Source organism: Sorex araneus, chromosome 4 (assembly GCF_027595985.1).
Source record: "Sorex araneus isolate mSorAra2 chromosome 4, mSorAra2.pri, whole genome shotgun sequence".
NCBI classification, from domain to species: domain Eukaryota; kingdom Metazoa; phylum Chordata; class Mammalia; order Eulipotyphla; family Soricidae; genus Sorex; species Sorex araneus.
Genome location: NC_073305.1, coordinates 110,458,894 through 110,486,878, shown reverse-complemented (window position 1 = coordinate 110,486,878; position 27,985 = coordinate 110,458,894). Strand labels below are relative to the sequence as shown.

The 27,985-nt window shown below is 39.3% G+C and overlaps 1 protein-coding gene across 1 annotated transcript in view; it reads left to right on the top strand.

Moving 5' to 3' along the window:
- UBE3D (ubiquitin protein ligase E3D) overlaps positions 1–27,985 on the top strand; it is a 160,160-nt gene that overhangs the window by 29,199 nt on the left and 102,976 nt on the right. Inside the window, exons 5-8 of the mRNA XM_055136148.1 lie at positions 1,024–1,093; positions 14,684–14,753; positions 16,511–16,619; positions 21,443–21,618. Of these exons, the coding sequence (XP_054992123.1) occupies positions 1,024–1,093; positions 14,684–14,753; positions 16,511–16,619; positions 21,443–21,618 (425 nt within the window). The remainder of the gene's footprint in view (positions 1–1,023; positions 1,094–14,683; positions 14,754–16,510; positions 16,620–21,442; positions 21,619–27,985) is intronic.

Sequence of the window (27,985 nt, the reverse complement as noted above, 5' to 3'; positions counted from 1 at the left end):
CTTATCACTTATTAGCAGCATACCCATGGAACTCAGTTTAAATTTGAGAAGGCATTAAATTCATTCAATATCTATTTGCATTTGAGAATGATTTTAATGCATTCTTTCAGAAAATATTTCTGCGAAAGAGAACATGTGGTTCGTACTAATCAGATAAGATGCATTCTTTGATTAACACATATACTATCCCACATCAGAAAGTGACTGTTCTTTTCTCACTTAGACCTGCACTCTATTTTATGACTTCTCAGAAGGAGTGACTTTCAATTGAAGAATTTCCTTCTCCCTGCCCCTTGTTAAGTGGTTTCTGCCTTGTGATAGGACACTTACTTGGGTGCAAGTAATATAAAGCTTTAGCAAAGTCATTTCTTTGGCTGTGAAGAATATTATTTTATTTGCTTAATACTTAGAAGAATGCTAGCTATTTCAGTTTCTTTCCCTAGTGATAAATTTGGATTTTTGAAGTTTAATAACATTTTCAGATCTTTTCCCAGAAGAGTAGCTATCTTTCCAATTACAGTGCATATTTTAAATGGAAAAATAGACTTATGAATGAGTTAGATCATTTTTGGTTCTGATGTGTGATTATATATCACGGGTTACTTTTACTTAAATTATACTGGATTAGAAATCAAACTAACATGAGTTCAAATTCCGATTCCTTTTATCAGAAACCTTTATTGGGACAAGTCACGTACTCTCTCTCTGCTTTTTGTGCCCAGCACCTGCCAATTCTAAATGATAAGGACATCTTGAAATAGTTCCTAGAAATTGTTTGGCCACATTTTGATTATCAAAAACGGAATAGGTTTGGGAAAAGATTGAGCCCCTGTTTATTCTGTCTTCAGCTTTTTGAAAAAGTTCTTTAAAAACTTTGTGTATGTGCTAAGTGTATTCCCAGTATTTAGTAGAGGGCAAAATAAAATGTAAAGTTCAATGTATACTCTAGAGACTATGTTAAAATTATATATTCCTTTTAAGGAAAGCTGGATGACATTTAAATGACATTTTTCTGTTCTACAGAAACCAAAGGCAAATACCAAAGTAATTTGTAAGCGTTGCAAGGTAATGCTGGGAGAGATGGTGTCATCAGGTAAGAATTTCACAATAGAAAAGTCAACTAGATTCTTGTTAAAAACCAATAGCAGGAAGTTTTGTAGGAAATATGTATAAAGGATAGATGATTGAAATATGTTGTAAGATTAATACCTTTTAAAATAGAAACCAAGATTGGTAACTTTAAAAATAGAAACCAAATAACATGGCATTTAATTAGTTAAGAAGTTTGTATATTTTGGCCTTTATAGTATTAAGTTTTAAGCATTAGATGGTTGTGTCATTTTAAATATTTTATTTCTTCTTTGTGGCTATAGTAAAACATTTGTACTTGGGTCTGTCTTTAAAAAGAATTGAGGCTTTCTTTCTTTTTTTTTTCTTGACATATCTTTGAAATTTGGTTATTAAAGTTTGGGTCTCACAGTTTCAGTGTTTGTTGATTCTGTGGTTTGGACATTTACCGCTGTCACTCCTTAATGCCACCAGTGTACCTGAATCTCCCGATCCCTGCCCCCATTGCTTCTCATCTATCTCTTCTCCCCTTTTCTGTCACTCCCTTTCCTTCTCCTCCCTCCACTCTGGGGCTAAGGTTGATCTTTGCATCCCACCATAAATCATTATGTTTTCTTATCCAGTTACTCAAAATACCACATATAAGGGATATCATCCTGTGTTTCTCCTTCTTCTGGCTTCATTTAACATAATATCTTCCAATTCCAGATTGCATGATTTCATCATTCCTTACAGCTGTGTAATATTCCATTGTGTATATATCTATGTATATATATACATTCCATTGTATATATACAATGGAAATATATTTATCACATATATACACATATATATCTTTATGATCCACTGATCTGTTGGTCATCTAGGTTGATTTCAAATCTTGGCTATCGTAGTGAGTGCTGCAGTGAATAGTGATGAGCGTATGTCCCTTGGAATGAATACTTTTCTGTCCTGGGGGTAGATACCCAGAGTAGAATTTCTGGGTCTTAGGGTAGCCCCATTTTAAGAGAACTCTCCATACGTTTTGTCAAAGGGGTTGAACCAGACAACATCCCCACCAGCAGTGAAGAGAGTTCCTTTTTTACCAAACCCTCACAAATACAGACTGTTTCTATTATTTTTGATACGTGCCACACTCATTGGTGTGAGATGGTATCGATTCATTGTCATTGAGGCCTTTTTCTTAATGCAACACGTTAGAAGAATTGTTTGCCAGAGGTGACGAATAAATTTGATTTTCTTGGCTGTTATCTGCCTCAGGGCTATATTTTGAGACTGGGGTCGAAGAGAATCTGTTGAATTATTAAAAAAGACATTCAGAATTTTGTACTCCATCCTTGGTCTTTTGCCATTAGTTCTGTGGTTTTTCTTTTATGTAGAGAATATGTTATATTACTCTATACTAATGAAAATCCTGATGCCTCATTATTTGTAGGTATTTTGAGCTTTGTGTCGAAAAAGAGTACAGGTGGTGTGTTAGTTTTGTGGGTCATGAATAATTGCTTTTAGTATAATTAGAAGCTATGTCTTAATTGAAGCTGTTATATATGAGGGTAGGCAGAGGGTGCTATTTTTTTTTTGTTTTAAATCATCAGAATCTTATAAATTGTTGGTTATTCAGAGATAAGGGGGATAAAAATGAAGGAGGCTCTGAGTAAAAGCAAAACCTTTTCAAACACAACACAGAAAACATGAAACATTGGTTAAATAAAGGAAAATGATTTAAAAAAATTTTTCTTTCCTCCCTGAAGCTCAGTTAAAATTAAAGATACTCTTTTTATTTAAAAGTTATATGAAGTTTTGAAAAGTTGCTTTTCAAAGTTAAGGGATAAAAAAGATACATAGTTCCTGAGCCAGGTCCAGAGGGGGTGGTGATATAAACAAGAGATAATCAACAGAGCTAGTTTGCAGCTGTGAAGCTGAGAAGGCTGAAGGATGCACTTGGCAGCCTGGAGGAAGCTGCAGCCTCATGTCTGCAGATGATGCTAGGCTTAGCAGGGAGCAGCGCTCACTCTCAAACTCCAGGGCTGGTCTGATTTTGGAGGCAGCAGGTAACAGGGAAGACTGTGAGACAAGGGGCTGGAGATGGGCTGGTTCATTCAGTGTTTAAGTATGGACCTATGAGTCTCCCATGTCGCCTCTTCACACTTAGAATAGTGCAAGAGTAGGAGGTATACTAGAGAAAGACTTGCAAACTGATTCTTGGGGATCACTGAGTGGTAACTGAGCTTATGTGCAGCCGTGTTACAGTCAGCAAGCTTCCTCTCAGCACTTTACTACTTTCATTACGTTTGATTGGGTTACAGAGCACCGCCAAATATCTGAAACAGTCTCCAGTAGAAGAGAAATCAAAGCAAACAACCAACCCAATGCTCAGTCAAGGCACAGAGAAGAAACTGTTCTTTTGTATAGAATGGAGGAAAATCTTTTTTAAAATGTCCTTAGAGACATTTTGCCTCTATATTACCTCTATAATTCAGAGAATGTAGAATTAAAAATGTAACAATTGAAAAAAACTAATCAAAGGCCTCGGCCATAAAAATAATGAACTATCTCAGAAAATCCGTCTGAAAATTGGTAAGGCAATGTACTTTTAAAAGAATCATCATGTAAATTCCCTGAAGAATAGGGCTAGTGTTGATCACATTTATCACTGTAATCTTGGCATTGGGCTGGAGCGATAGCACAGCGGTTGGGCTTTCGCCTTTCGCTCGGCCTACCCGTGTTCGATTCCTCCGCCCCTCTCGGAGAGCCCGGCAAGCACGGCAGAGCCTGGCAAGCTACCCGTGCTTATTGGATATGCCGAAAACAGTAACAATAAGTCTCTCAATGAGAGACGTTACTGGTGCCCGCTCGAACAAATCGATGAGCAGCAGGATCACAGTGACAGTGACTAATCTTGGCATTGGAATAATACCTGGTCTGCAGTGGGTGCCCAGTGACTATGAGTTGAATGGATGAATTGAGTCCTACAGGACGTACAACATCTTGCAACTAGAAATTCTACAAAGAGAATCAAGACAACAGGATATAGGAGATTGAAGAAAAATTAACAAAAGCATAATACAAGACCATTTTCTAAAAGGGCCCATGATGGTTCTAACCTACCAGTGGTCAAGTCAGAGAATGATCCCCCCATGAAAAGGAATTTCTGAAAGCCAAGGATGACATTTCCAGATAGTGTAACATATTGGGAATTAGAAAGGTACTGAACTTCTTTCACACACACACACACACACACACACACACACACACACACACACACACACACACACACACCCGTTGTGATTACACACACACACACACACACACACACACACACACACCCGTTGTGATTATCACTGTGTGGGGTTGGGGGTTGGGGCTGGGGCTGGGGTAGGTGCTTTTACACCTTTAGTTCTGCTTGCAAATGCACCCACTAGGGGTTGCATTCCTTAGTTCTGTGCTAGGCAGCAGTCACAGGCCTGGCACTAATGTTTGCATAGTTTTAGTGATCAGACATGCTGGGGATTACTTTAGCACTTCTCTAGTTGTGCTTGCACAGAGCTGACTGTGGTACACTAGGGTTTGCACACTAGGGGTCCTAAACAGCCCCAGTCTGCATATATGGATGGCCCTGGGATCAAACACGCCTCTTTCCACTTTCAGAACAGTTCATTTTGCCACAGAGCTCTCCTCAGGTCCCCCTGGTCTAGAGCAGTTTACCACTAGTGTTGAAACCTAGAAGGTAGGGAAAGGGTGTCTTCAGAATTTGGGAAGAAAAGATTTTCAAGTCAAATGGTAAATAGTCTTATCATCCATAAACCAAGCAGAAAGATAATAAATATATATTTTTAAAATCCATCATCTTCAAACATAAACTTTAAAGGGCTATTTTCCTTTAGGGAAATTTAATGGTGAGTTTTAATGATGAAATGTCACTAACTGATATATCATTTAATGATGAGACATACATTCTTTTTTTTTTTCTTTGCTTTTTGGGTCATACTCGGCAATGTACGGAGGTCTCTCCTGGCTCATGCACTCAGGAATTACTCCTGGCGGTGCTTGGGGGACTATATGGGGTGCTGGGAATCGAACCCAGGTCAGCCACTTGCAAGGCAAATGCCCTACCCGCTGTTCTATCACTTCAGACCCGAGACATACATTCTTGAGATGCATTGGTTATGTGAGTGCCATAGAGTATACTACACAAACCTATTATCTCTCTCTTTTTTTTTTTTACAAACCTATTATCTTAACCTAGACACTGTGACTAAGGCTATCTCATCAAGGCTATATGGTATATCCTGTTGCCCTTTGGTTGTAAGCCAGTATAGCTTGTTACTGTTCCGAATACTACAGGAATTGTGACATAATTCTATTTGTGTATCTAAACATGAAGACATAAAAAGTGGACAGTAAAAGTAATAATGTACCGAGATAAGTATGGTTTACCTGTATAGAACAGATACTATGATTAGAGCTTGTAGGACTAGAGGTTGACCTGGGGGAGTCAGTAAGCTGTGCTCATGAATCTGAAGGCTTTAACAAATGAAAAGACAATAAAGAAAGGAATTATTGGGCTGCAGAGAGAGTACAGAGGCTGAGAAAAAGCCTGAGCACCAGCCAAGTGTGTCCTAGCCCCCCTCAAGCTTCCCCCCCACCAATAAAAAAGCAAAAAAGTAAGCAGTTATTCACTATAGGACAGCAAACGGTTGAACAAGAAAGAAAAATTTTCATCATGTTATTATGATCAAAATAATGTGAATACTGACTGTTGAGCTAACCAAAAATTATGGTGTGCTAATTAGCTATGTTAGGAGATCAATATGTGTGTTTGAGTTTAGGGAAGTGTAAAAAACTAAAGCTCGCCAAGGGGCGAGTGCACTCGCGGGCTCTCCGGGCGGCTCTCTCTCACCACCCACATTCGGTACTCTGGAACCGCAGCATGTGGACTGGATCGGGACGGCCGGTGTTCAAGGACAGGCGAAGGAAGAACGAGGACCAAGCTGGTTGCTGATTAGTTACCGTTTATTCAATCTTCCATCTTTCTCATCTCCCGCACTCCCACCCAGCTCCGGCCTCTCTCTGCATCAACTGCCGCTTCTTTCTGGCTTCTCTCTCTACTCCTACTTCTCTCTCCCACCTTGCCTTCTAGGCTACCCCCAGCCAGGTAGGAAAATCAACATAAGAAAGCCCTTCCTGAGGTCAGGGCATTCCAAAGCCCTTCCTCACTCTTAAGGTTTTTTTTCTTTTCCTTAGTCCAGGAACTTATTAACATCTTAATACTAGTTATTTTTGTATGGACATAGCAAGGGATACATTGAGGCTTGCAAGGCAGCTCTCCTGGCAACATCTTGCCACAGACTCAGACCACAGCACTCAGGCCAGACTAATCATTCCTCACCCTAGCAGGGTCCGAATCTAGTTATCACTGTTTGGATCATGACAGCACTTGTCCATGATCAAGCTCTTAACTTATAGTTAAGCATTAGGCACTTTGGCCAGGCCCATCTCGATGCCAGGGTAGCACACAACTCACCACTTGCCCTGGGTCCTTCTTGTCCCACGTCGGGGACCCTGCTTTGGGGATGCTAGGAAGTAAGGGCAGCTGTGGCTTAGGTCAAGAGAATAGATGCCCTGGAGGAAAATATCATGTAGAGTCAAATGACTCCCAGGTTACAAAAGCATAACATTTGTTAAGTCTTCTGTGTCCATACAAAAAGGACTTGCTCTGAATAAACTATGCAAAGGACTCAAGGAGAAGAGAAAAACATTATTTACAAGTCAACAGAACACGAAGAAAGAAGCTACAAATAAACAAAGAGGAATAGGAGCACTGTAACGGGAGTATTCCAATAAACCTAAACTACCTGAGGCTATGTTATCCTACATATCCCCCTTTTTCTTTTTACAAAAACACAAAATTTGAAAATGAGGAACAATTCCAAATTACAACACAGTTTCAAATAACAATACAGTCTTATTAGTTGTGCTAAGATTTCAGTCCGACCCTGGGTCCAGAGCAGTGCTTGTAGTAGAGAGTCCAATTGTCCTGCACTGTCCAGGGGTGATAAGAGTCATTTAGTCACAGTTTGAAGAAATGAAGTGTCTGGATCAAAACTGAAGAGTTGTTCTGTAACAGCATCAGTAGTGGTAGCAGCAATGAGTCTCAGGGGAGCAGCAATTAGAAGTCCGATAAATTTCAGGAAGCACTGGATCAGTCAGGGAGCACTGGAACAGGAGCATCACAACTTCTGGCAGGAGAACTTCAGCAGAGGAATGCAGCCCTTCTCTGGTCTGGTTCCTCGGCAGTCATAGATGTGCAACCTAGCTTATGTTTGAGAAAAAACACTTTAAAGTTATTAGAGGCTTTCACAGTTGGGGTTTGGTCTCCATGCCTGTGGACAGAGGAAAGCTCCAATACAAATGGATATCCTAGAGAGAAATGAAAAGGTGTTCCTGTTAAAAGCCATTTTTTTTTCTCCTTCAGGAACCTGTGAATTCCAAGGAAAGGGTAAAAATAAAGTATTGTTAATTAAAAATATGTAGGCCTGGCATTGTCCAATCACAACCTGTAAAAGAGGGGTATAAGGAAAGGTCTTAATGTGATCCCATGATATGCAAAATGGGCTAGAGGCCTTTGCTGCAGGTCCTCTAACGCTGGCTCCTCTTCTTTTCTTGTGACTCCGAGCTGAAATCAGTTTGGTGATGAATCTGAGCTGGAATTTGAAGGGTTGTGAATCTCTGGAGGTCTGAGATCCTAATCAGGTGGTTGAATTCTGCTCCTGATAAGACGTAACAGGATCCAAAGTTTCTTAGTGGGGTTATCATCTGTTGAAACAAAAGCATAGCCTTTTCCTCGAATGAGGAGTTTTCCTGCTACATTCAATTGAGAAAACACCTCCTTTTTGTATTTGATTTAATATTCCTTATGTCCACTGAAAATGCAGACAGAGGTGGTGGGCTTAAGGCCGCAGTGTTCTATACTGAAAAGGGGTTGTAGTAACTGTATCGGGGCAGGAAATAGGCTGCGCTTCCTGCCATCCCCGGCTGCAGCGATTATACTGATAGGAGCTCTGAAACTCCACACTGGGGAAAGGGGCTGCAACTGAGAACATCTGCTGATTTTTCGGGGCCTGGGGCTGGCCCCCTTGCAGGTGTCCCGAGTTGGGGTCACCCACTACATCAAAATTAAAGCGACAATCTCTGGCCCAATGATTTCCCCTCTTATACCGGGGACAGGGCCCGGGAGGTGCATGTTTGGCTCTGCAGTCTCTGGCCCAGTGGTTTCCCTTCTTACACCTGGGACAGGGCCCAGGACGTGCTCTTGTAGCACGGCTTGGGGGCGCATTGCAATCTCTATGAAAGTGGCCTGGTTTTCCACAATTAAAACATCTTTTCTGAGCTTGTCTCTTTAAAGCATAGACCTGCACCTTATGTTTAACAGAGCCAACATTCCATCATGCTTCCAAGTACCCAAATATGTCTTCCTTCTCCTTAATAGGGCGCAGAATGGCCTGGCAATCCTCATTAGCATTTTCAAAGGCCAATTGTTTAGTCAACAGCTCATGAGTCTCCTTACCCTCAACCTGGATTTCTATGGCTTCCATCAATCTTCCTAGGAAGTCTGCATAAGGTTCTGAGGCTCTCTGGACAATCTTTGTAAAGCTTCCCTTAAATTCTGCTTCTGCATCAACCTTCTCCCATGCATGCAGGGCTCCGTCACGGACATAAGCAAGAACATCACGAGGCAAGGTGACTTGCCTTTCTGGGTCACGCCATTTTCCTTCACCAATTAACATCTCACAAGTCAACTCAATCCCTGAAAAGTTTTGTCCAGCATGGTGTAGGCCTTGAAGCTTTGCCTTGGCTTCCTTGCTGAGCCACATTCTCCACTGCAAGTACTGAGAACGGCTTAAGCATGTCTTAGCAACCCTGTGAAAATCTTGAGGTGCCCAGTAGGCCTTTTTACTCCAGTCTGTAAGATACTCCCTACAGTACGGAGATGTAGGCCCATACGAGACACAGGCCTGTTTGAAACGACTGAGAGAATCCATCCTTAACCTGCGATAAGATGGAGGCTGCTTCTTCTCTGCCTGGACTGGGTGATTGGGAGCATGTCCCGAGCGGTCTGGAGGCCGCTTGGCTGAGTCACTCTCGGACTCAGAATCTGAGTAAGTGGCAGCAGACTCATAACCCGCATCACTTCCATCTAATGCACTGGAAGTAGAGCTATATTCACCAGCCTCAGAAATATTTTTACTATGAAAACCCTTTCGAGACTTAGGTGCAGGAGGAGCTGAGGCCGTATTATTCCTAATATTCTCCTCCGCATCAATTGCACTTTTCAAAAACAGAAGAATAGAATTAACAATCTCCCATGTAATCCAGAATTCCACGGGGATCTTAGTCCCTTTCTTAGATGTCTTATAGACATTTTTCCTAACTTGTTTCCAAATCTTAATTTCTAGAGTTCCTTCATCCCGGAACCATGGGTTAATTGCATAAACTACCTTAAAGCAGGACCAGAGTTGGTCTCTGGAAGTGCAGAGTTCCGGGTCTCCTGTTCTGCGGGAGAGACACTGAATCAAATCCATAAATGGCTTGCCCTGTTCAGTCTGGCTTGAGAAAATATGAAAGATCTTGGGAAGGCCCAGAATCTGCCCCATCTTAGTGGGTGATTGCTGTTAGGATTCTAATCCGCAGCACACTAAAAAAATCCTGTCCTCCCACTCAGTTTCTAGAGTGAGGGTGCACCGAACGCTATTCTTACCTTTAGTTGGTAGTTCGTGCCCGCTCTAGGGACGCCAGCTGTAAAAAACTAAGGCACGTCGAGGGGCGAGTGCACTCTCGGCTCTCCGGGCGGCTCTGTCTCACCACCCGCGTTCGGTACTCTGGAACCGCAGCGTGTGGACTGGATCGGGAGGGCCCGTGGTCAAGGACAGGCGAAGGAAGAACTAAACTACCTGAGGCTATGTTATCCTACAGGGAAGAAGATAGGAGATGAGTTATCTACTCTAAAATGTAAAACTGTTGAGTTCCATGCAGAATTTATGGCATAAAGAGAACAAACAGTTCCATTTGGTAAAAAGCATATAAGTTAAATTAGAAAAAGCAGCCATTGGAAAGTGATCAAATAAAACAATGATTTTCCAAGTGTTAATGATAAAGAACTGCTACGTTGGGTTAGAATTGAAATTTTGTGACTATTTTATATATGGCAGAGCCTTTCTTTCCCCCTCACCCCACTTTCTTCATCCACTTGTGCAGGAAAACCCACAGTTTTATTGTCTGTGGGTGCTGTATTGGTTCAGGGTTGATAATGGAGAAAATGAAAATCTGAGAGATTTTGGAATCGAGAAGGCCTTGGAAAGGACTGAGATAATAACAATTCTTTAAAGAACAGAGTGAAAATCAGTATGGATATATTACAGTCCAAGTCTTTCTGTCCAGAAATTACTTCAAAAAAGATAGAACACAGAATAGATTTATTCCTACTTAGGAAAGAAAAGGCGGTGCTCAATAAGCAGTGCTGGGTAAGCAAAAATATTAGATTTAACAGACAAAGGTGTTGAAGAAACATTGTAATTATGTCAAAGAATTGAAAACATCTTGAGTAAACTAAGAGTAAATCTCAACTGATTAGTACCCTCCAAGAAAAGGCTCATTTTGGCAGTTATAGACTGAGACGAAAAAGTTATCAGAAAAGTTAAACTACATATTTGAAATGACAAGGGGAAAAATACAATTTAACTTAAAAACAGAACAATAGAAATTAGCTGATTCAAATAACTGAGGAAAAAGTCTGAAGCTGCAGGAACAGATCTCAGATTGGAATGACATAGTGTTTCAGTAAAATATATGCGTGGAATTTCAGGAGATGAGGAGGTAAAGAAAAGATTTTTAAAAAATGAGGGCAAGAGAATACACAGGTTAAGGTACTTGCTTTGCATGGAGTCAACCCCAGTTTAATTCATGACACCCCAGCACAATAGGGCTCCATATCAAATGCCAGATATTTCTCCCCCCAGAAGAATTGTAGGAAATACATGATGCGGAATCTTGGCAAAATTGGTGAAAAATATTACTGTTGACAAACTTCAGTGAACGTCAAGTAGGAAAAGACAAAAGACTTCTTCAACTAGCACGTTCTATTCAGTTGATGAAAGTCAGAGGCTGAAAATCTTGAAAGTCGCAAGAGTAAAACAAAACATCACATAGAAGCATTTTCATGGTATAGCTGAGGCAGATTTATAATTATAGATGTTGACACAAAAATAAGGCACTCAACTGCTCAACAGGTGACCCCTAGCCCCTTTCAACAGCAAAGCTGTCCTTCAAAAATAAAGGTAAATAGGACATTTTTATGTAAATGTGAAGGTGAAGATAATGCAGTGGTGATCTTATTTACAAAATTTTTTTTCCTTCCTTCCTTCCTTCCTTCCTTCCTTCCTTCCTTCCTTCCTTCCTTCCTTCCTTCCTTCCTTCCTTCCTTCCTTCCTTCCTTCCTTCCTTCCTTCCTCCCTCCCTCCCTCCCTCCCTCCCTCCCTCCTTCCTTCCTTCCTTCCTTCCTTCCTTCCTTCCTTCCTTCCTTCCTTCCTTCCTTCCTTCCTTCCTTCCTTCCTTCCATTCGTTTATGAGCCATACCCTGCAATGTTCAAGGGTCACTCTTGGCTCCGCACTTGATTTACTCCTAGCAGTGTTTGGGAACCATATGGGATGCTGGGGATTAAATCCTGGTCAGCTGCATGTAGGGCAAGTACCCTTCCCACTCTACTATCTCTCCAGCTCCCTAAAGAAACTTTTTTAGACTGAAGTGCAAAGTACCAAATGGTAACTGAAGGAAAGAAAAGCATAGTAAATGGAAATTATGTGATAAATTGGCATAGAAACAAACGCAGAAGAGGTTAGCACAAATTTGAAACCACCCATTTCTTACAATTTTCCAGTTCTCTAAAAGTAGAACTTTTGTTATGATTGCTTTGAGAAAGACAGAAGCCAAAGATTATGCAGAATAGAAAGTTAATGTGTGACTTAACAAAACCTGAACAATCAGACCCTTCCAGAGAAGGTGAATCCAACATAAAACAGCCCTATGGAATTGTAATCAGGAACCATTCCTTTTGGACTTCAGAAAATTTCAAATCTTGAACCCAGTCAACCTGGATTATATAGAATATCAAATACCTGACAAAATAAGTGCAAATTACAAGTGAAGGAAATTAAGCTTCATTTATAATGAAAATTGTATTGTTTACCTTATTCTCACAGTTTTTCCAAATATAGTATTTAGCATTTATTCAAAATAAATGACCACACAAGTAAATTTGACTTCTATTAACAAGAACTAACAAAGACAACTAATAATGGACTTCTTTTATTGGAATTATTGGTGTAAATTATAAAGCAAATATGCTTATAAATACAACAGTATAAAAGACAGGCTTGAAGAGCTGAAATAAATGGGAAACCAAAGTTAAGCATATTTATAAAATATACATTGGGGCTGGAGCGATAGCACAGCGGGTAGGGCATTTGCCTTGCACGCGGCCAACCCAGGTTTGATTCCCGGCATCCCATATGGTCCCCTGAGCACCTCCAGGAGTAATTCCTGAATGCAGAGCCAAGAATAACCCCTGTGCATCGCCGGGTGTGACCCAAAAAGCAAAAAAAAAAAAAAAAATCTATGATAGGAATTTTTAAAAATTATAATAGAAATTAAGCTATTTTTATTATAATAGAAATAAGAAATATTTTAAGACTAAAATCGTGCAGTTCTTCATAGTTTTTAAAGAAGGCAAAAAAATTAGAAGAGAATAGTGATGAGATACGATACATGTTTAATCAGATATCTTGGGGAAAAAGGAAAGTGGAATAAATCATAGGCAATATTTGAAATGATGATTGCTTAAGTTTACAGATTTAAGAGAGACTTTAAATTCTAATTAAGGTCCAAGTGAGATAATTAAAAATAGATCCTTAATAGTACACATCAAAATGATACTTCAGAAAAATAAAAAACAAAATCTTCAACCAGCAAAAAATAGATAACCTTAAAAAGATTTGCAGTCATAATAGTCCAGTATACAGAAGGAAATAACTGTTAAACTAGAATTTTGTAGCATGCTAAAATGATCTGATACAGGGGCTAGAGCAATAGCACAGCGGGTAAGGCATTTGCCTTGCACGCGGCCGACCCGGGTTCGATTCCCAGCATCCCATATGGTCCCCCAAGCACTGCCAGGAGTAATTCCTGAGTGCAGAGCCAGGAGTAACCCTTGAGCAATGCTGGGTGTGACCCCCCCCCAAAAAAAAGTAAAATGATCTGATACAAAAAAATCAAGAGGAAATTAAGTATGTTTTCTGACAAAAGCTGAAATAATTCAACTCAAGTAGTTTGGTTTCTATTTAAAAAAAACTTGATCTGTAGGTGAGGTAGAGAAAATGATCTCAAATAGGTTTAAATAGGTTTGATAAAGAAATAAGTATGTAGATAATTATAACTATTGACTATAAAACAAGTTTATTATATTAAAATTGTAGTTAATTTACTATATAACTACTTAACAGCAGGTATGAAAGGAATCATTTCATAATGTTTAAAGGTTGAATTCTGCATCTAATAACATGATTTAAGGTGGCCTAGGATATGTTTGTTCAGTAAAGCCCTTACCTTGATGTGTTAAACCCTTGGTTCATTTCCCAGAGCCTCCAGCCAAATAATTGATAATAACAGTGCTTGAAAATAGTCTAGTGAAAAACTGAACTTCAAAAAAAATTAAGTTTTATAATGGCTCTAGATAGAAGTATTGATTTCATTCTTTATTTCTGTATTGAGTAATTACTTTTTCAGAATTCTGTCAGAAACAGCTTTCCATCTCATCAGAACAATAATAAGCTGAGTAACACATCGTTTGTAATGACTGCATAGAATTGTTACCTAAATATATAATTATCAATGGAACTCAAACTGTCCTCAACTTTCGGACATTTTTTTTTAGCTTTTCCATTATTGTTATTAAGAGCAACTTTATGGATGGTTTTTTTTTTTTTTTTTTTTTTGGTGACCCCTAGTTTTGTAGCTACTCTGTAGAAAAGAGAAAGCCAAATTACTGATTTCTAGGTAAGTGAGCTGTGGTTGTGATGTGCCTACTTTGGGCGAGACAGGGGTACAGCGGAGGTGCTTACTCCCAGTTCTGCTTTGGGGTTTACTTGTAAGAATACTCGCTCAGACGACCATCTGGTGCAGGGCATCAAATGTGTGCCTCCTGCATTCCAACTATGTGCTCAACCCATTGAGCTCTCTTTCTGGCCCTTCTATGATTGAGGTATATTTTGTTCGTTTTTCATTTTAAATATTCTTTCTTACATATCCCCAGAGTTGGGCCGCTCAATATTTGCTTTAGTCTTCTTCTGAAATAGCTGTGCTAGCTGAAACTTTAGAACTGTCTCCTTAACGGCATTAATGTTTGTTGTCTTAAAGTGTCACTTTCACAGAATTTTTACTAAATGTTAATTTTACCATGATAGTGAACATTTAGTTTGAAATACTATAATTTGAGACCAGCATTACACAATGAGCATATCAGTGTATTGGAGAGATACTTAATTTTCTCATTTTTATTTCTAGAAACCACGAAGTTTTATATGACAGAGATCATTATTCAGCCATCAGAGAGAATTTTTTCCATCATACCAAGGTACAAATAGCAAATAAGTCTGCTTTGCAACTTCTTATTTAAAGAACTGTAAAATTCATTATTTAGGAATTCATTTTTATTTGGGGGGGCTGGAGCAATAGCACAGCGATTGGGCGTTCGCCTTTCATGAGGCTGACCTGAGTTCGATTCCTCCGCTCCTCTCGGAGAGCCCAGCAAGCTACCCAGAGTATCGAGCCTGCGCGGCAGAGCCTGGCAAGCTACCCCTGTGTATTGGATATGCCAAAAACAGTAACAATAAGTCTCTCAATGAGAGACGTTACTGGTGCCCACTCGAACAAATCAATGAGCAACGGGATGACAGTGACAGTGACATTTGTATTTATACCTCTATTTGAAAAGGGAAAAGACCTCTAGGAAAGTTCATTGACTTAAACCACACATATAAAGACTTGCAGACTTAATCATAGTTTCCTTACATGATATTACAATTAGAAGTGTTCTTCTAAATCTTTTAATTCTGAAAGGCTTTTGTCTCCTCTTTCTGTCTTAGAAAGCCAAAGACTTATAACTTAATAGATGTTTTTTAATCACAGTTTCTCATGATAATTTGACTTACTTAAATTTTAAAATATGGATCAGTTTTCAGATGACTCCTGTTTTTGATTGTAAAGTTACTTAATCATCAAATCAATTAGTGTTTCTTTTCTTTGTATCTTTTTGTAAACAAGAACTCTATGTCATTGTTTTAGTTTTTTCACATCTAATAATCATGGCAATCTAAATGTAACTGTTAAATTCTGCTTTTTGTTTGTTTATTTTGGTTTGGTTTGGGGCCTCACCCAGGAGTGCTCAGGACTTGCTCCTGGCTCAGTGCTCTCTCCTGGTGGGGCTTGGGAGCTTGGGAAACCCTGTGTGGCTGTATTAGCTCTCAAGAGTTTGTGAATACTCTGCAATACTCTGCTTTTTTTTTTTTAACCCCTCAAAGTTGGAGTATAGTAGTAAATACAATTAAGCCATTGTAGGCAATAATATTTATTTAATATTTGGGAGGGAATTTTTTCACTAATCTATTTTTTTCCTTTTTTGGAGTGGGGAGGGACAATAATTGGGCCACACTTGGCAACCTGGTGGTACTCAGGGCTTCCTCCTGGCTCTGCTCTCAGAAATCACTCCTGGCAGACTTAAAGGACCATATGTGATGCTAGGTGACCAGCTGTGGGAAAGCCAGCATACCTGCTGTACTATCTTTTCACCTCTCCATCACCACCCCACTTTTTAAATGTAATTTTATTTAAATGTATAAGAGCACAAATGGAATAATATCTAGCATAATTTTTTAAATTCTGTATGGGGAGTAATTAGATTTGGATTAGAAAAAAATTTAAAGTTTAGGTTTTATTTACTTGTTTATTGGTTTTAGGGCCACTCCTGGTGATGCTCAGAACTTACTCCTGGCTCTGTGCTCAGGCATTATTTCTGGTGGGGCTCTGGGTATTATATTTAAATATAATCGAACCCGGGGTGACTGCAGGGAAGTCAAGCACCCTACCCACTACTCTCTGGATTCTGGCTTGGAAAATCTTTAAGGATTGTAGAATAGAGTAAAAGAAGAGTGGAACATACAGATCCATGAAAATATATTAATATTCACATGACTCAGGTTGGGAGGAAATGAATGGTCAGCATATAGAAAAGTCTGGCATGCGCATACCTCTGTCTTTTAGATACCCTGGGTATTTATAGCCAGTTAGAGTTGATGAAAGGCACACGGTGAGAACTGCTTTCTGTTGACACAGGTCTCAGTTTGTACAGAGCGTGATTACCCGGTGTCTGATGGAACTCTCTTCTGCAAGAAGCACTTTCAGATTCACTATTCAAGGTCCTGATGACAAAGTCTACATCTTGGTGAGAAATGACTTAATCAAAATGTTTATAGTTCAGTAATTCAGAATCACAGAAATATTTTTAATTGTTGTCATCTTTTTTTCCTTCGTTCCCAGGTCTAGGAAACAAAAGATCAAAAATTGTATTTTAATAGCAACTTAATTCATAAATCAAATCTATTAATTTAACAATAAATTGTCAAGTGCCTCTTTGTTCAAGGTGCAGGGACTATCGAGAGAAATGGAAACCCAGTTCTTACACCACAAAATGAGGTCTTTTACCCTTTTTAATGAGCTCATTAAAACTTTCTTGTTCACTAGTATTACACAGTTGTCATATTCACTGTTATTTTTCACATTTGATAAATTCTTGTTTAAATAAGTTCTTTTACTCCTGTTTTCCCGCATGGCAGAGCCTGGCAAGCTACCTGTGGCGTATTCGATATGCCAGAAACAGTAACAAGTCTCACAATGGAGACATTACTGGTGCCCACTTGAGCAAATCGATGGACAATAGGACGACAGTGCTACAGTGCAGTGCTATTCCTGTTTTGTGTGTGTTGTGCATGTGCATGTATCTCTCAAGAAAACAAATGAAATTTACCCTCTACATAGATTTTAAGGTGCACAAAGCAATATTTTTACATGTATTCTTTTTTCAGCACAGAGATTTACAAAACTATTAATAATAGTTACAGGTGAGCAATGTTCAATTTCCACACATCCACCGCCAATGTCACCAAGACTCCCCGCTTACATCATACCCCTTCTTCATAAACTTTAAAAAGAATTATTGTAATTTGGGTCACATGTTTACAACAGTGTTAATGCTTGTGATTGACATGTACAAAGTGGCCGCATTTCACCCCCAGCAATTGCCTGGGACCAGTGTGACCATATATTACATCAAGACAACTTCATCATCTCTTACCATCCACTTAGCCTTTGCAGTTTGTAATCCAGGGTCAAGCACTTGTCAGTATTCAAACCATTCATACACTGTATTACACAGTAGTGTTTAGAATTTATGTATTTTGCCTAACAAACTTTATAGCCTTTGATTAGTAACTACTTGTTTCTTCCTCCCTCTGCTCCTGACAGCCACTTTCCTACACTTCTGTTTCTCTGTAAATTAGACTGTTTCCAATGCCTCATGTAAGTGGAACATAAACACTTTTGTCCTGGCCTGTCTCACTGAGCGTGGTGATGAAGTTTATCCACATCAAGTTGTACACAATATTTATCTATTCATTCATTCATTCATTCATTCATTCATTCATGAGTATATGTATATTGTACTTTCTTCATCCATTTATCATTTCTTCATCATTCTTGGATATGGATATTCCTTCGACATGTTTGCTATTGTAAACAGGGATATAGTGAATATTAGACTGTCACTGTCATTGCGTTGCTCATCGATTTGCTCGAGCAGGCACCAGTAACGTCTCCATCATGAGACTTGTTGTTACTGTTTTTGGCATATCGAATACACCACGGATAGCTTGCCAGGCTCTGCTGTGTGGGTGAGATACTCTTGGTAGCTTGCCAGGCTCTCGGAGAGGGGCGGAGGAATCGAACCCTGGTCGGTGCATGCAAGGCAAATGCCCTACCCGCTGTGCTATCGCTCCAGCCCAGTATTAGACTAAGATCCTAATATCAAGACATAGTCAAGAAGTCGTGATAGGTTTTGAAGAACAAATTACAATTAGTAGGATCATCCCCTACATATACTATGTATATCTAATTTTATACTACCTTTATCAAGAATAACTGGGGGCCAGTAAGATAACTCCATGTGTGAGGTTCTGAGTTTTATCATAAGCTCCTGATAGCCCCTCAACACTGCCTGGTGTAGCCTGGGGGCCTTCAAGCACTGAACCATTAGACTCAGACCACACAGAGAGCATTGCTGGTAGTGGCTCCTGTAAAATAGTTATGTTGGAGACAGAGAGAATGTACAGTTTTAAAAGCTTGCCTTGCGTGTGGCCAGTCCCACTTAGTATATATCCCTAGCTAGTATATAGTCTCCCGAGCACCTCTGGGAGCAACATCCAGCACAGAACCAAGAATAGCTCTTGAACATTGATTGCCAGGTACACTGTAAATCCTGCAGAAAAAATATTTCAGATTTGTGACTGGAAACCCACAAATAAGAGACCAAATATGACTTTTCCCATAAGCTGTCCTATTTAACCTATAATATAAAATACACTCTGATGCTGGGCTGGAGAGATAATATAGTGGTCAGGGTGCTTTCCTTGCATGTGGCCAACCGGGTTGATTTCCAGCATCCCAGAAGGACCTCTGAGCTCTGCCAGAAGTGATCACTGAGCTCAGAGCCAGGAATAAGCCCAGAGCACCTCTGACTATGACAACCCCCCCAAAAAAACATATACTAAGTGCTGCTTAATTGAAAGACATGATTTAGGTGCTCAGGGTAGAACAAAAACGTCTTTAGGGAACTCACAAGCTAGAGGAAAACATAGTAGCTAAAAGGAGGGAAGGGCATTGAGAATATCGTTATTTGTGGGTTTGTAGCTAGCCTTTCGTTATAGGGAAGCTTGTACTTCTCTAATCCCAGGTACTCCTATCAAAAGCTGAAATAATTTTGGTTTGGGGTGATACCCAGCATTACTCAGGACTTAGTCTTGGCTCTGTGCTCAGGGATTACTCATTGCAGACTTGGGGCACCATATGGGATGACTGAGGATGACATCCTGGTAGGCCACGTGCAAGGCAAGCACCCTACCCATTGTATTATTGCTCCAGCCCTGCTGAAATAAATTTTGATGGAAGTTGATGCAAAATACACATCATAGTCATCTGAATTGAATTTTCTTTTTAAATTAGTTCTCTTCTTAAGTTTTTCAAGTTAATTATCAGGAATATAATTTTTTTAAAGGAACACTTATGTGCATTTTTTTCTTTTTTTTATAAAACTAATACATTTTTGCACCACACATTCAGATAATAACAGGTACAAAAAAAGAAGTAATTTTATTTTTCTCTGCCTCGGTAAACACTATTATCTAATGGTAATTAGCATGTGCAGTTTAATATGTACATAAAGACCGTAGATATTTGTTCGAAACAAAACAAAATCATGTGGTTTGAATTTTTCTTTAGTATATTTCACCTAACAATATACCACCAGGACTTATTAATGTAAAGTTTTCTCTCCACCCCTTGGAGGGCATTGGACCTGTCTGTGACGTATGGTAATAACCTAGGGAATAACTGGGGGCTTTTTTCAGTTTATTCACTTCAAAAAAGGTACATTTACAGGGATCACTGTAATTAAATTTTTTTCTCAATAGGAAAAAGTAGGGAAATAAGTTTGGGAATCTGTGGAAAATAGATCAGACTTTTTGTTTTGCACCAAAAAATAATTGTGCTAATGTATCCATTATGGTGGGATACTCTTTGCCCTAGAAAACTGCAGTGTATGTTGGCTTTTTCCTCCAGAGACTTGTCCTACACCGGCAGATGTGCATTGCCAAGGAAGACGCCTGTTTGCCGCTATCCCCTGCTCCCCTCTCCTTGTTGCCATAGTCAGACTATTGCCAATAATTTGACTCTAATCACAAAACTGATGGGGCACCCTCTAAAGATGGGAGAGCCCAATCTGTAGGCACTGCATGCTCCAGGGCTCCGTAGATTCTCTAAACCCAGACTCCAGCTACGTCCATCCACATCCTTGCTCATCTCCTTTCCTTGCTTTATCCTGTTCCCTCAGTCTTTCTCCCGAGACCATCTCCTTAAAGAAACACGTGTCTCCTAACACCACGCCACTCTTCCACCAACAGTGGTGTACAGAAACACCCTCCAAAACATTTCTCTGAACTGCATGTTACCCATCTTTTCGTACCTGTCAATCTGATAAAAGGGGGAAGGGATAGAACACAAATCTTGTATTTTCTTGTTATTGAGGATAATTAAAATTTAAATATTTTGAAGTTTGTTACTATGTCTTCTGTTAATTCCATTCCTATTCTTTGTTTATGTCTCTATTGGGGTAGGTCCCCCGCTCCCACACTGTTGATTTCTAGGAGCTCTATTATAGGTAATAGCTTTTTTAATATTTATACTAAGTAATTTTCCTAAGTGGTTATCTTTTTTACTTCTGTGATGTTGGTTATTCTACCAGTGATTATATTTTGGAAGGCTTACCCTACCTATAAAAATTACATGCACTAAGGATTGTTTAAAGGTCTGAAGGTCACATACAAAATACAGTTCTTCTTATTTAAGTCATTTCTTTGATTTCTGGTTTTTTTTTTTTTTTTTTTTTTTTGCTTTTTGGGTCACACCCAGCGATGCTCAGGGGTTACTCCTGGCTTTGCATCAGGAATTACTCCTGGCGGTGGTTGGAGGACCATATGGGATGCCGGGGATTGAACCCGGGTCGGCTGCGTGCAAGGCAAATGCCCTACCCGCTGTGCTATCGCTCGGGCCCCATTTCTTTGATTTCTGAAGTTTCTTGAATTGTCTCTGCATTCAAAAGTAATGAATCTAATAAACATTTGTTTTATTGGACACTCTCTTTGTTGATAGTTTGTGTTCTCTGGAGGTCATTTGAATTTACCTTCTTTTGTAATTGCAGTGATTTCTTTGAAAGTAGGCTAATCCAGCATAATATTGGATATTCTGAACATCCAGCATAGAGCACTATTAATTTACATTGTTGATAACACAGTGATGTTCTGGTGGGGAAAAATTAGATGTATAATTTTCCTGCTTCTTTCGTATTTTGATAGTTTTATATTGAGTTTTTGAGTATGGTATGAGATATTGATAGTTTGTGGCCTCCTCAAACTTGAGCTTTTCTGTCCCTTTCTTCAGCTGTGGCTCTTAAACTCAGACAGCTTGGTGATTGACTCTTTGAAAAGTTCCAGAAGAATACAAAGAAGCATCAAAAAATTTTCCCTGTTGGAAGACTCATTGAAAGCTGATCCCAGTTCCCCTTGGAATGCTGTCAAGGTCCTGTATGTTCCATGTATCAAAAGCAAGAATGAAAAGTAAGTTAGTAAATTATGATTTTGTTTTTTCATTCCATGTTATGATTTAATTTCTGTTGCCCCATTGGTGTTAAAAAGGGGTTGAGGTGAGTCATGATTTTGTTTTCCTGTTCCATGTTATAGTTTAGAATTGAGGCTAGACAGATAGTATAGCAGGTAAGTTTAGCACACCTTGCACATGGCTTACCTTGGGTTTCTTCCATGGTACAATATATGATTCCTTAAGCATTAGTTGTAGTAAGTCCTGAGCACACTTGGGTGTGACCAAAAAATACAGAGAGACAGAGACAGAGTGAGAGATAAAGACACACAGAGAGAGGTGAATTAAATGGTATTATGCAGCTTATCACTATCACTATTATCCCGTTGTCAGTTTGCTCGATCAGGCCCAGTAACATCTACATTTGCCCTAGCCCTGAGATTTTACCAGCCTCTCTTTACTCGTCCTTCCCAACAGTGCCGCATTAGAGGCTCTTTCAGGATCGGGAGAATAAGACCCATCATTGTACTATATTTGGCATATGAATACGCCACGGTAACCTGGCAAGCTGTTAACTTGCCAGGTTCTTTGAGAGGGAGAACTAGGCTATAAGATGATTCTGGGAGTTCGGTCTTATAGTCTCTGGATGTTGGCCATTGATGGGATTACATGTCACCAGAGGCAGTTTGTGGGTGTGACCACCTAGCTACTGGAAAATGGGACATCTGGGCAGAAGGGGCCCAGTCCCGAACTGAGCAGGCTTGGAGACCTCAGCCCTGGGTCCTGCACACCTGGGTTTCTCTGCCATTTCTTTCATGCATGAGGCTTGTCCAAGCATGTGGAGAGTGGCCTTGAGCATGTCTGTGGCCAGGCTCTGGAGGTCTTCGGCTGTCGGGGCTCTGCTCAGGGCGGGGGGGGGGGGGGAGAGACTCAACCTACCTCCTCTGAGGGGCCCTGGTGAAGACAACCAGGCGCAGGGGCAAGAGACTCTGGGGGCAAGTATTACGCAACTTACTTACTTGAAATTTCTAGAACTTGTACTGCTAAATATGTTTTCAAAGTAGATTGAATTATTATAGATGACTCATGCTAATGTGCGGAAAGCTTGCTTTTATGGAAAGTAATTGTCCTTTTGTTGTAATCTCAGCTGTCTGTACATATGGTTGGAGAGTTAAATCAGGCTTCAGCAACTATGAATATTTACTGATAAGCACTTTCTAATCATTTGGGATACAATACCAAACAAAATACATAATCCCTGAAATACAAAGAAATCAAAGATGGATATGGTTCTTACTGTGACTCTTTCACTTTCTAATTTAACTCTATTTAAGTCTACCAACAACCTCGTGGGATAGGTACTATTATGACCTGCATGTTATTTTATTTATTTTTTTTTAATTTTTTAATTTTATGCTTTTTAATTGAGACACCTTGAGAACAGTTACAGGGCTTTTCAGGATCACGTCTTAGTCATACAATGATCAGACACCCATCCCTTCACCAGTGCACATGATCCACCACCAAGAACCCCAGAGAACCCCCTCCCCTTTCCCCTCTGCCTGTGTGGCAGATGATTTTCAATTAACTCTCTCATTGCTATGATAACATTCAGTTTTTGACTGAAAACTCACTATCATTATTTGGAGTTTTCCCCCCAACATGTGTCGGAATGGCATCATTAGATCGTATGTTTTCTATTGTTGATAACAATGAGCATATGATGTTGCATGGTCATGAAACTGGACGCCCAGTTTAGGGATTCTGGTATTAAGTCCAGAGGTATTTCTGCCAGCAGCCGCTGCATTTCAAGATTGGTTTGTGTGCCTCTGGGATCATGGCTACACAGGAGCTGGGGAGCTGTTTGTGGGAGGCCGCTGGGATCTCATCAAGATTTCCCATGCGTCCCATCATTGCAAGCTCCTACCTCTCTGTCTACTTGGCACTAAACGGTGGTGGTCACCATGTTGCCGAGAAGGGAAAAGGATGAGGACAAAAACCCTTTTACTCCTGGGGCTGCACAGGACCGTAGTTTAGTTCAAAGTCCACGAGTGGAGCTGCCAGCAACCTCTGGATTTCTGTGTCTCTGTATAATGGCCGCTCAGGGGTGGCGGAGCCGTTCCTGAGTGTTTTCTTTGGATATCAGGAAAGGTTTGGAGAGATATCCTAGTCCCACAAACCAGAGCCGTGTTAGTAGAAGCTCAGTGTCGCCATCTGGAGAAGGCGAGGACTCTGCATCTTCTCCGTCTGATGCCCTGGTGTTGGTTGGCCCAGTGTGAGGTCTGGAGCATTGTCTGGTACCGCCGGCCCGGGTTCTTGCTGCTGACTGTTGTGGCAAAATGGCACCGAGGGCGGGTTGAGGGCGTGACTTCTGGCAACAATGACCTGCATTTTAAAGATAAGGACCCTAAGATACACTTGTTAAATTACTCCCCGGTAAAATATAAAGCTAGGTAATTAAAATGTGCCAGGATATGTGTTTCATGCTGTGCTTTTGTATTGAAAACTTAGTCCTCAGATATCTAAGATGATATTTCTGTGGAAAAGTAAAGGAAATGAAAACATCAAGGCTTACTTGAGGGAAGAGAGAGAGAGAGAGAGAGAGAGAGAGAGAGAGAGAGAGAGAGAGAGAGTATTTTCCAAGGCCATGCTTAACATTTTATGAAAGGAATTTATTTATTATAAATAATTTAATCATTTGTATTGATACATAGATTATTTTTGTTTTTGTAAATAGTATTGCATTGCATATTATTTGTTTTGTGATTATATCTTACTTTTTAAATGAGGGATTTTTAAAGTTAGAATTATTGAGTCAAAGAGTATGATATTTAAAATTTTGATAGACAACATAAAATTGTTTTCTACATAAACTTTATATTTGTATTCCCATCTGGTTTCCTTAAATGCTTGTTTTCCTATACCCTCACCCAAACTGTCATTCAAATTTTTGCCCATATGATACCAGTCTAAATGAAACAGGTACTATTGCCTTATCCTTATGTTTCATTGAAGTTTTGCTGAGGTATGGCCAGAAAGTATATTTACATGTTATCTGATTTTACCTTTTTAGTGTTGTATTTCAGAAATTATTATAAAACTATGGTTAATTTTTTTTTTTTGCACTACATCTGATGTTGCAGAAACTATCATTCCTTAAGGGTTTTTTTAAAGAATAAAAGTAATGGTCTTGAGATGATTTAGAGGAATATATAGTTACACCTGGAGCACAGTGGGTAGGGCATTGCCTTACATGTAGCCGACCCAGGTTTAATTCCTCTGTCTTCCTTGGAGAGCCCAGCAAGCTACTGAGAGTATCCCACCCCCAAGGCAGAGCCTGGCAAACTACCCATGCGTATTCAGTTGCCAAAAACAGTAACAACAAGTCTCACAATGGAGACATTACTAGTGCCCGCTCAAGCAAATCGATGAAAGGCAGGATGATAGTGCTACAGTACTATAGTTAATACAGTCTATTAAAATCTCTTCATGTTAACTTATTGAATGTGTGTGAATCTGTTGCTATAATGAATGAATTTGTGTTACCAACCCCATAAAGTGTTTTATTAAATTATTTTAAGTCTGTTTCCCTCACAAGTCACAGAATAGCATGGTTTATGCATACTAATTAGGAACATTGATTTTTCAAGTACAATAAGCAAATCTCAGATATGAACATCAAAGTCTTATGTGCAAGCTAAGGAAAAGTAAATATAGTAGTGAGTTTGTTAGTTGGTGACAAGTCTGAATTAAAGCCACATTATTGGGATTCCCAATTCAGTGTTTTTCACATAATCTTTTTTTGGCATATAATCTCTCACCATAAAATTTTCAACCTGTAATTTTCACTGTAAGTCTATTTTATCTTTGGGATCAGTTCCCATAGTTGTTTAGAATGTGTCAAGTATTTTTATTCTCAAAATATATTACTTACGATACTCAGTAAATACTTAGATGTCCTAATGTGTAATACAATAGCATAAACTTATGATCTAAAGTATTTTTCCGTCTTATCTTAAAAATCAGAATTTAAGGCTATAAATATGAATCTTTCCCCAAGAAGTCTATTGCCTTAGATTCTTAGTATAATTATCCATTCCAAGGAAATTAATGTAAAAATGCAGGAAAGTAACCAGATGCTTCTGGAAAAATACCAAATGCTTCTTTGGAAAGCACATTTTTCTTATTTATCTGTTACTACCGTAGAGTAATCAAGATTACCATCTAGAGAGCATTCTTCCTTATGAAGCAAGTTGAGCATATAGTCCTTTGATTTATGATTGGAAGAATCTCTCCTTTGGGTAGACTATGGACTGTGAATATGTAAATTCAGGTATATCTTATTTGTAATTGCCATACTTTCCATTATTTCATCTTACTCATTTAAAAAGATAAAGGAACAATACTGTGACATATAATAAAAGTGAGCCATTTATTTAGAGAATTCAGTCAAAACCAATTTCCTATGCCAGAAGCATTTCTAATTCCTTATGGTGTACAGGGGATCCAACCTGGGTTGGCTGCATGCAAGGCAAACACTAAACTCACTTTACTATCACTCTGGCCCCAGGTTTTTCTTTTCTTTTCTTTTCTTTCTTTCTTTCTTTCTTTCTTTCTTTCTTTCTTTCTTTCTTTCTTTCTTTCTTTCTTTCTTTCTTTCTTTCTTTCTTTCTTTCTTTCTTTCTTTCTTTCCTTCCTTCCTTCCTTCCTTCCTTCCTTCCTTTCTTTCTTTCTTTCTTTCTTTCTTTCTTTCTTTCTTTCTTTCTTTCTTTCTTTCTTTCTCTCTCTCTCTCTCTTTCTTTTTCTTTCTTTCTTTCTTTCTTTCTTTCTTTCTTTCTTTCTTTCTTTCTTTCTTTCTTTCTTTCTTTCTTTCTTTCTATTTTTTAATCATCTACTACTGTATTTGGTAATGTAAGTGGTATGTTTTAGTTTGCTTTTGAACCACACCTGGCTATGTTCTGGGATTCTTCTTGACTCAAGCATCACTTGGACTGTTTGGACAACCAAATATGGTGCAAGGGATTGAATCCAGGTTGCCACTGGCAAGTGCTTTATCCCTTTACTATCTCTCAAGTCCCATTGTATGTAATTTTAAAGCAAGAAAGCAAACATTTCTGCTATAAAGGAACTTGGTGTTAAATCGACAATGGTAAATGTACTCCTCTAAAAAAAAATTTAAGATAAAAGAAAAAAAGACAAAAAAAAATTTAAGATGAAGACCTGCTTACATGAGGAGGGACATATTTTCTTTCTTTTTAAAATTTTAATTTAAAAAAAAAGAGAAAAGAAACCTTGGTCATTGTGATTTGCAGTTTCCCAATACTGTTAATGATAGGGTTTCATGAATACAACATCCCAACACCAACACCTCACCTCCACCAGAGTGTCCATTTCCCGCCACTGTTGTCTCAGGGTCTCACTCCCCCAACCCATCCCCAAACCCCTGGACCCTCCCTCCATCTCACTGTCACGATAAGCATCATTCTGTGACTAGTTCTTATATTCTGTTGCTTTTGGGTTTTTGTTGTACCACTATGTTTTCTTCTACATAAGAGAGATCATTCTTCTCTGTCCTCTCCTGGCTGACTTCACTCAACATGATATATTCAGGTTCCATCCACATAGCAGCAAATTCTATGATTTCATCTTTTCTTATTGACAAGTAATATTCCATTGTGTATATAATACACCATAGTTTTTTTAAATTCAGAATTATGAAAAAATAACTTTTCATGGAAAACAGTATTTTTAAGCAGAATTGGAGAACATAGAAAAGTGTAGGCAGTGTCTTCTTCCACTGTGCCCTCACCCCAGGAAAAAAAAAAAGGCTAGGAAGAAAAATGTGCTTGTTTTCATATGGTGAATACTACTAAAGGGTGAGAAAGGTGACAGTCACCAACTGGAAGAGATTGCCACAGTTATCAAGCTTGTTCCAAAACTTTTGTTCAAAGAAAGGTATCCATACTTGACACAAAAACATTTGAGGACCTCTGATTTTTGTGTCATGCATTTTTCCAGAATAGCACTGTAGCACTGTCATCCTGTTGTTCATCTATTTGCTCGAGCAGGCACCGGTAATGTCTCCATGGTGAAACTTGTTGTTACTGTTTTTGGCATACCGAATAACACCACGAGTAGCTTGCCAGGCTCTGCCATGGGGGCAGGATACTCTCAGTAGCTTGCAGGGCTCTCCAAGAGGAATGGAGGAATCAAACCCGGGTCGGCCACATGCAAGGCAAACGCCCTACCCGCTGTGCTATCGCTCCAGTGGGATATGGTAAAGTTAATGCTTATAAAATTGACCACGTTAGATCGTTCTGTTTGTCAAAGTGGTCTTTTTATTGAGCTGAAATCTCCTTCCCAAAAGTTCTCACACAGAGCCACCAA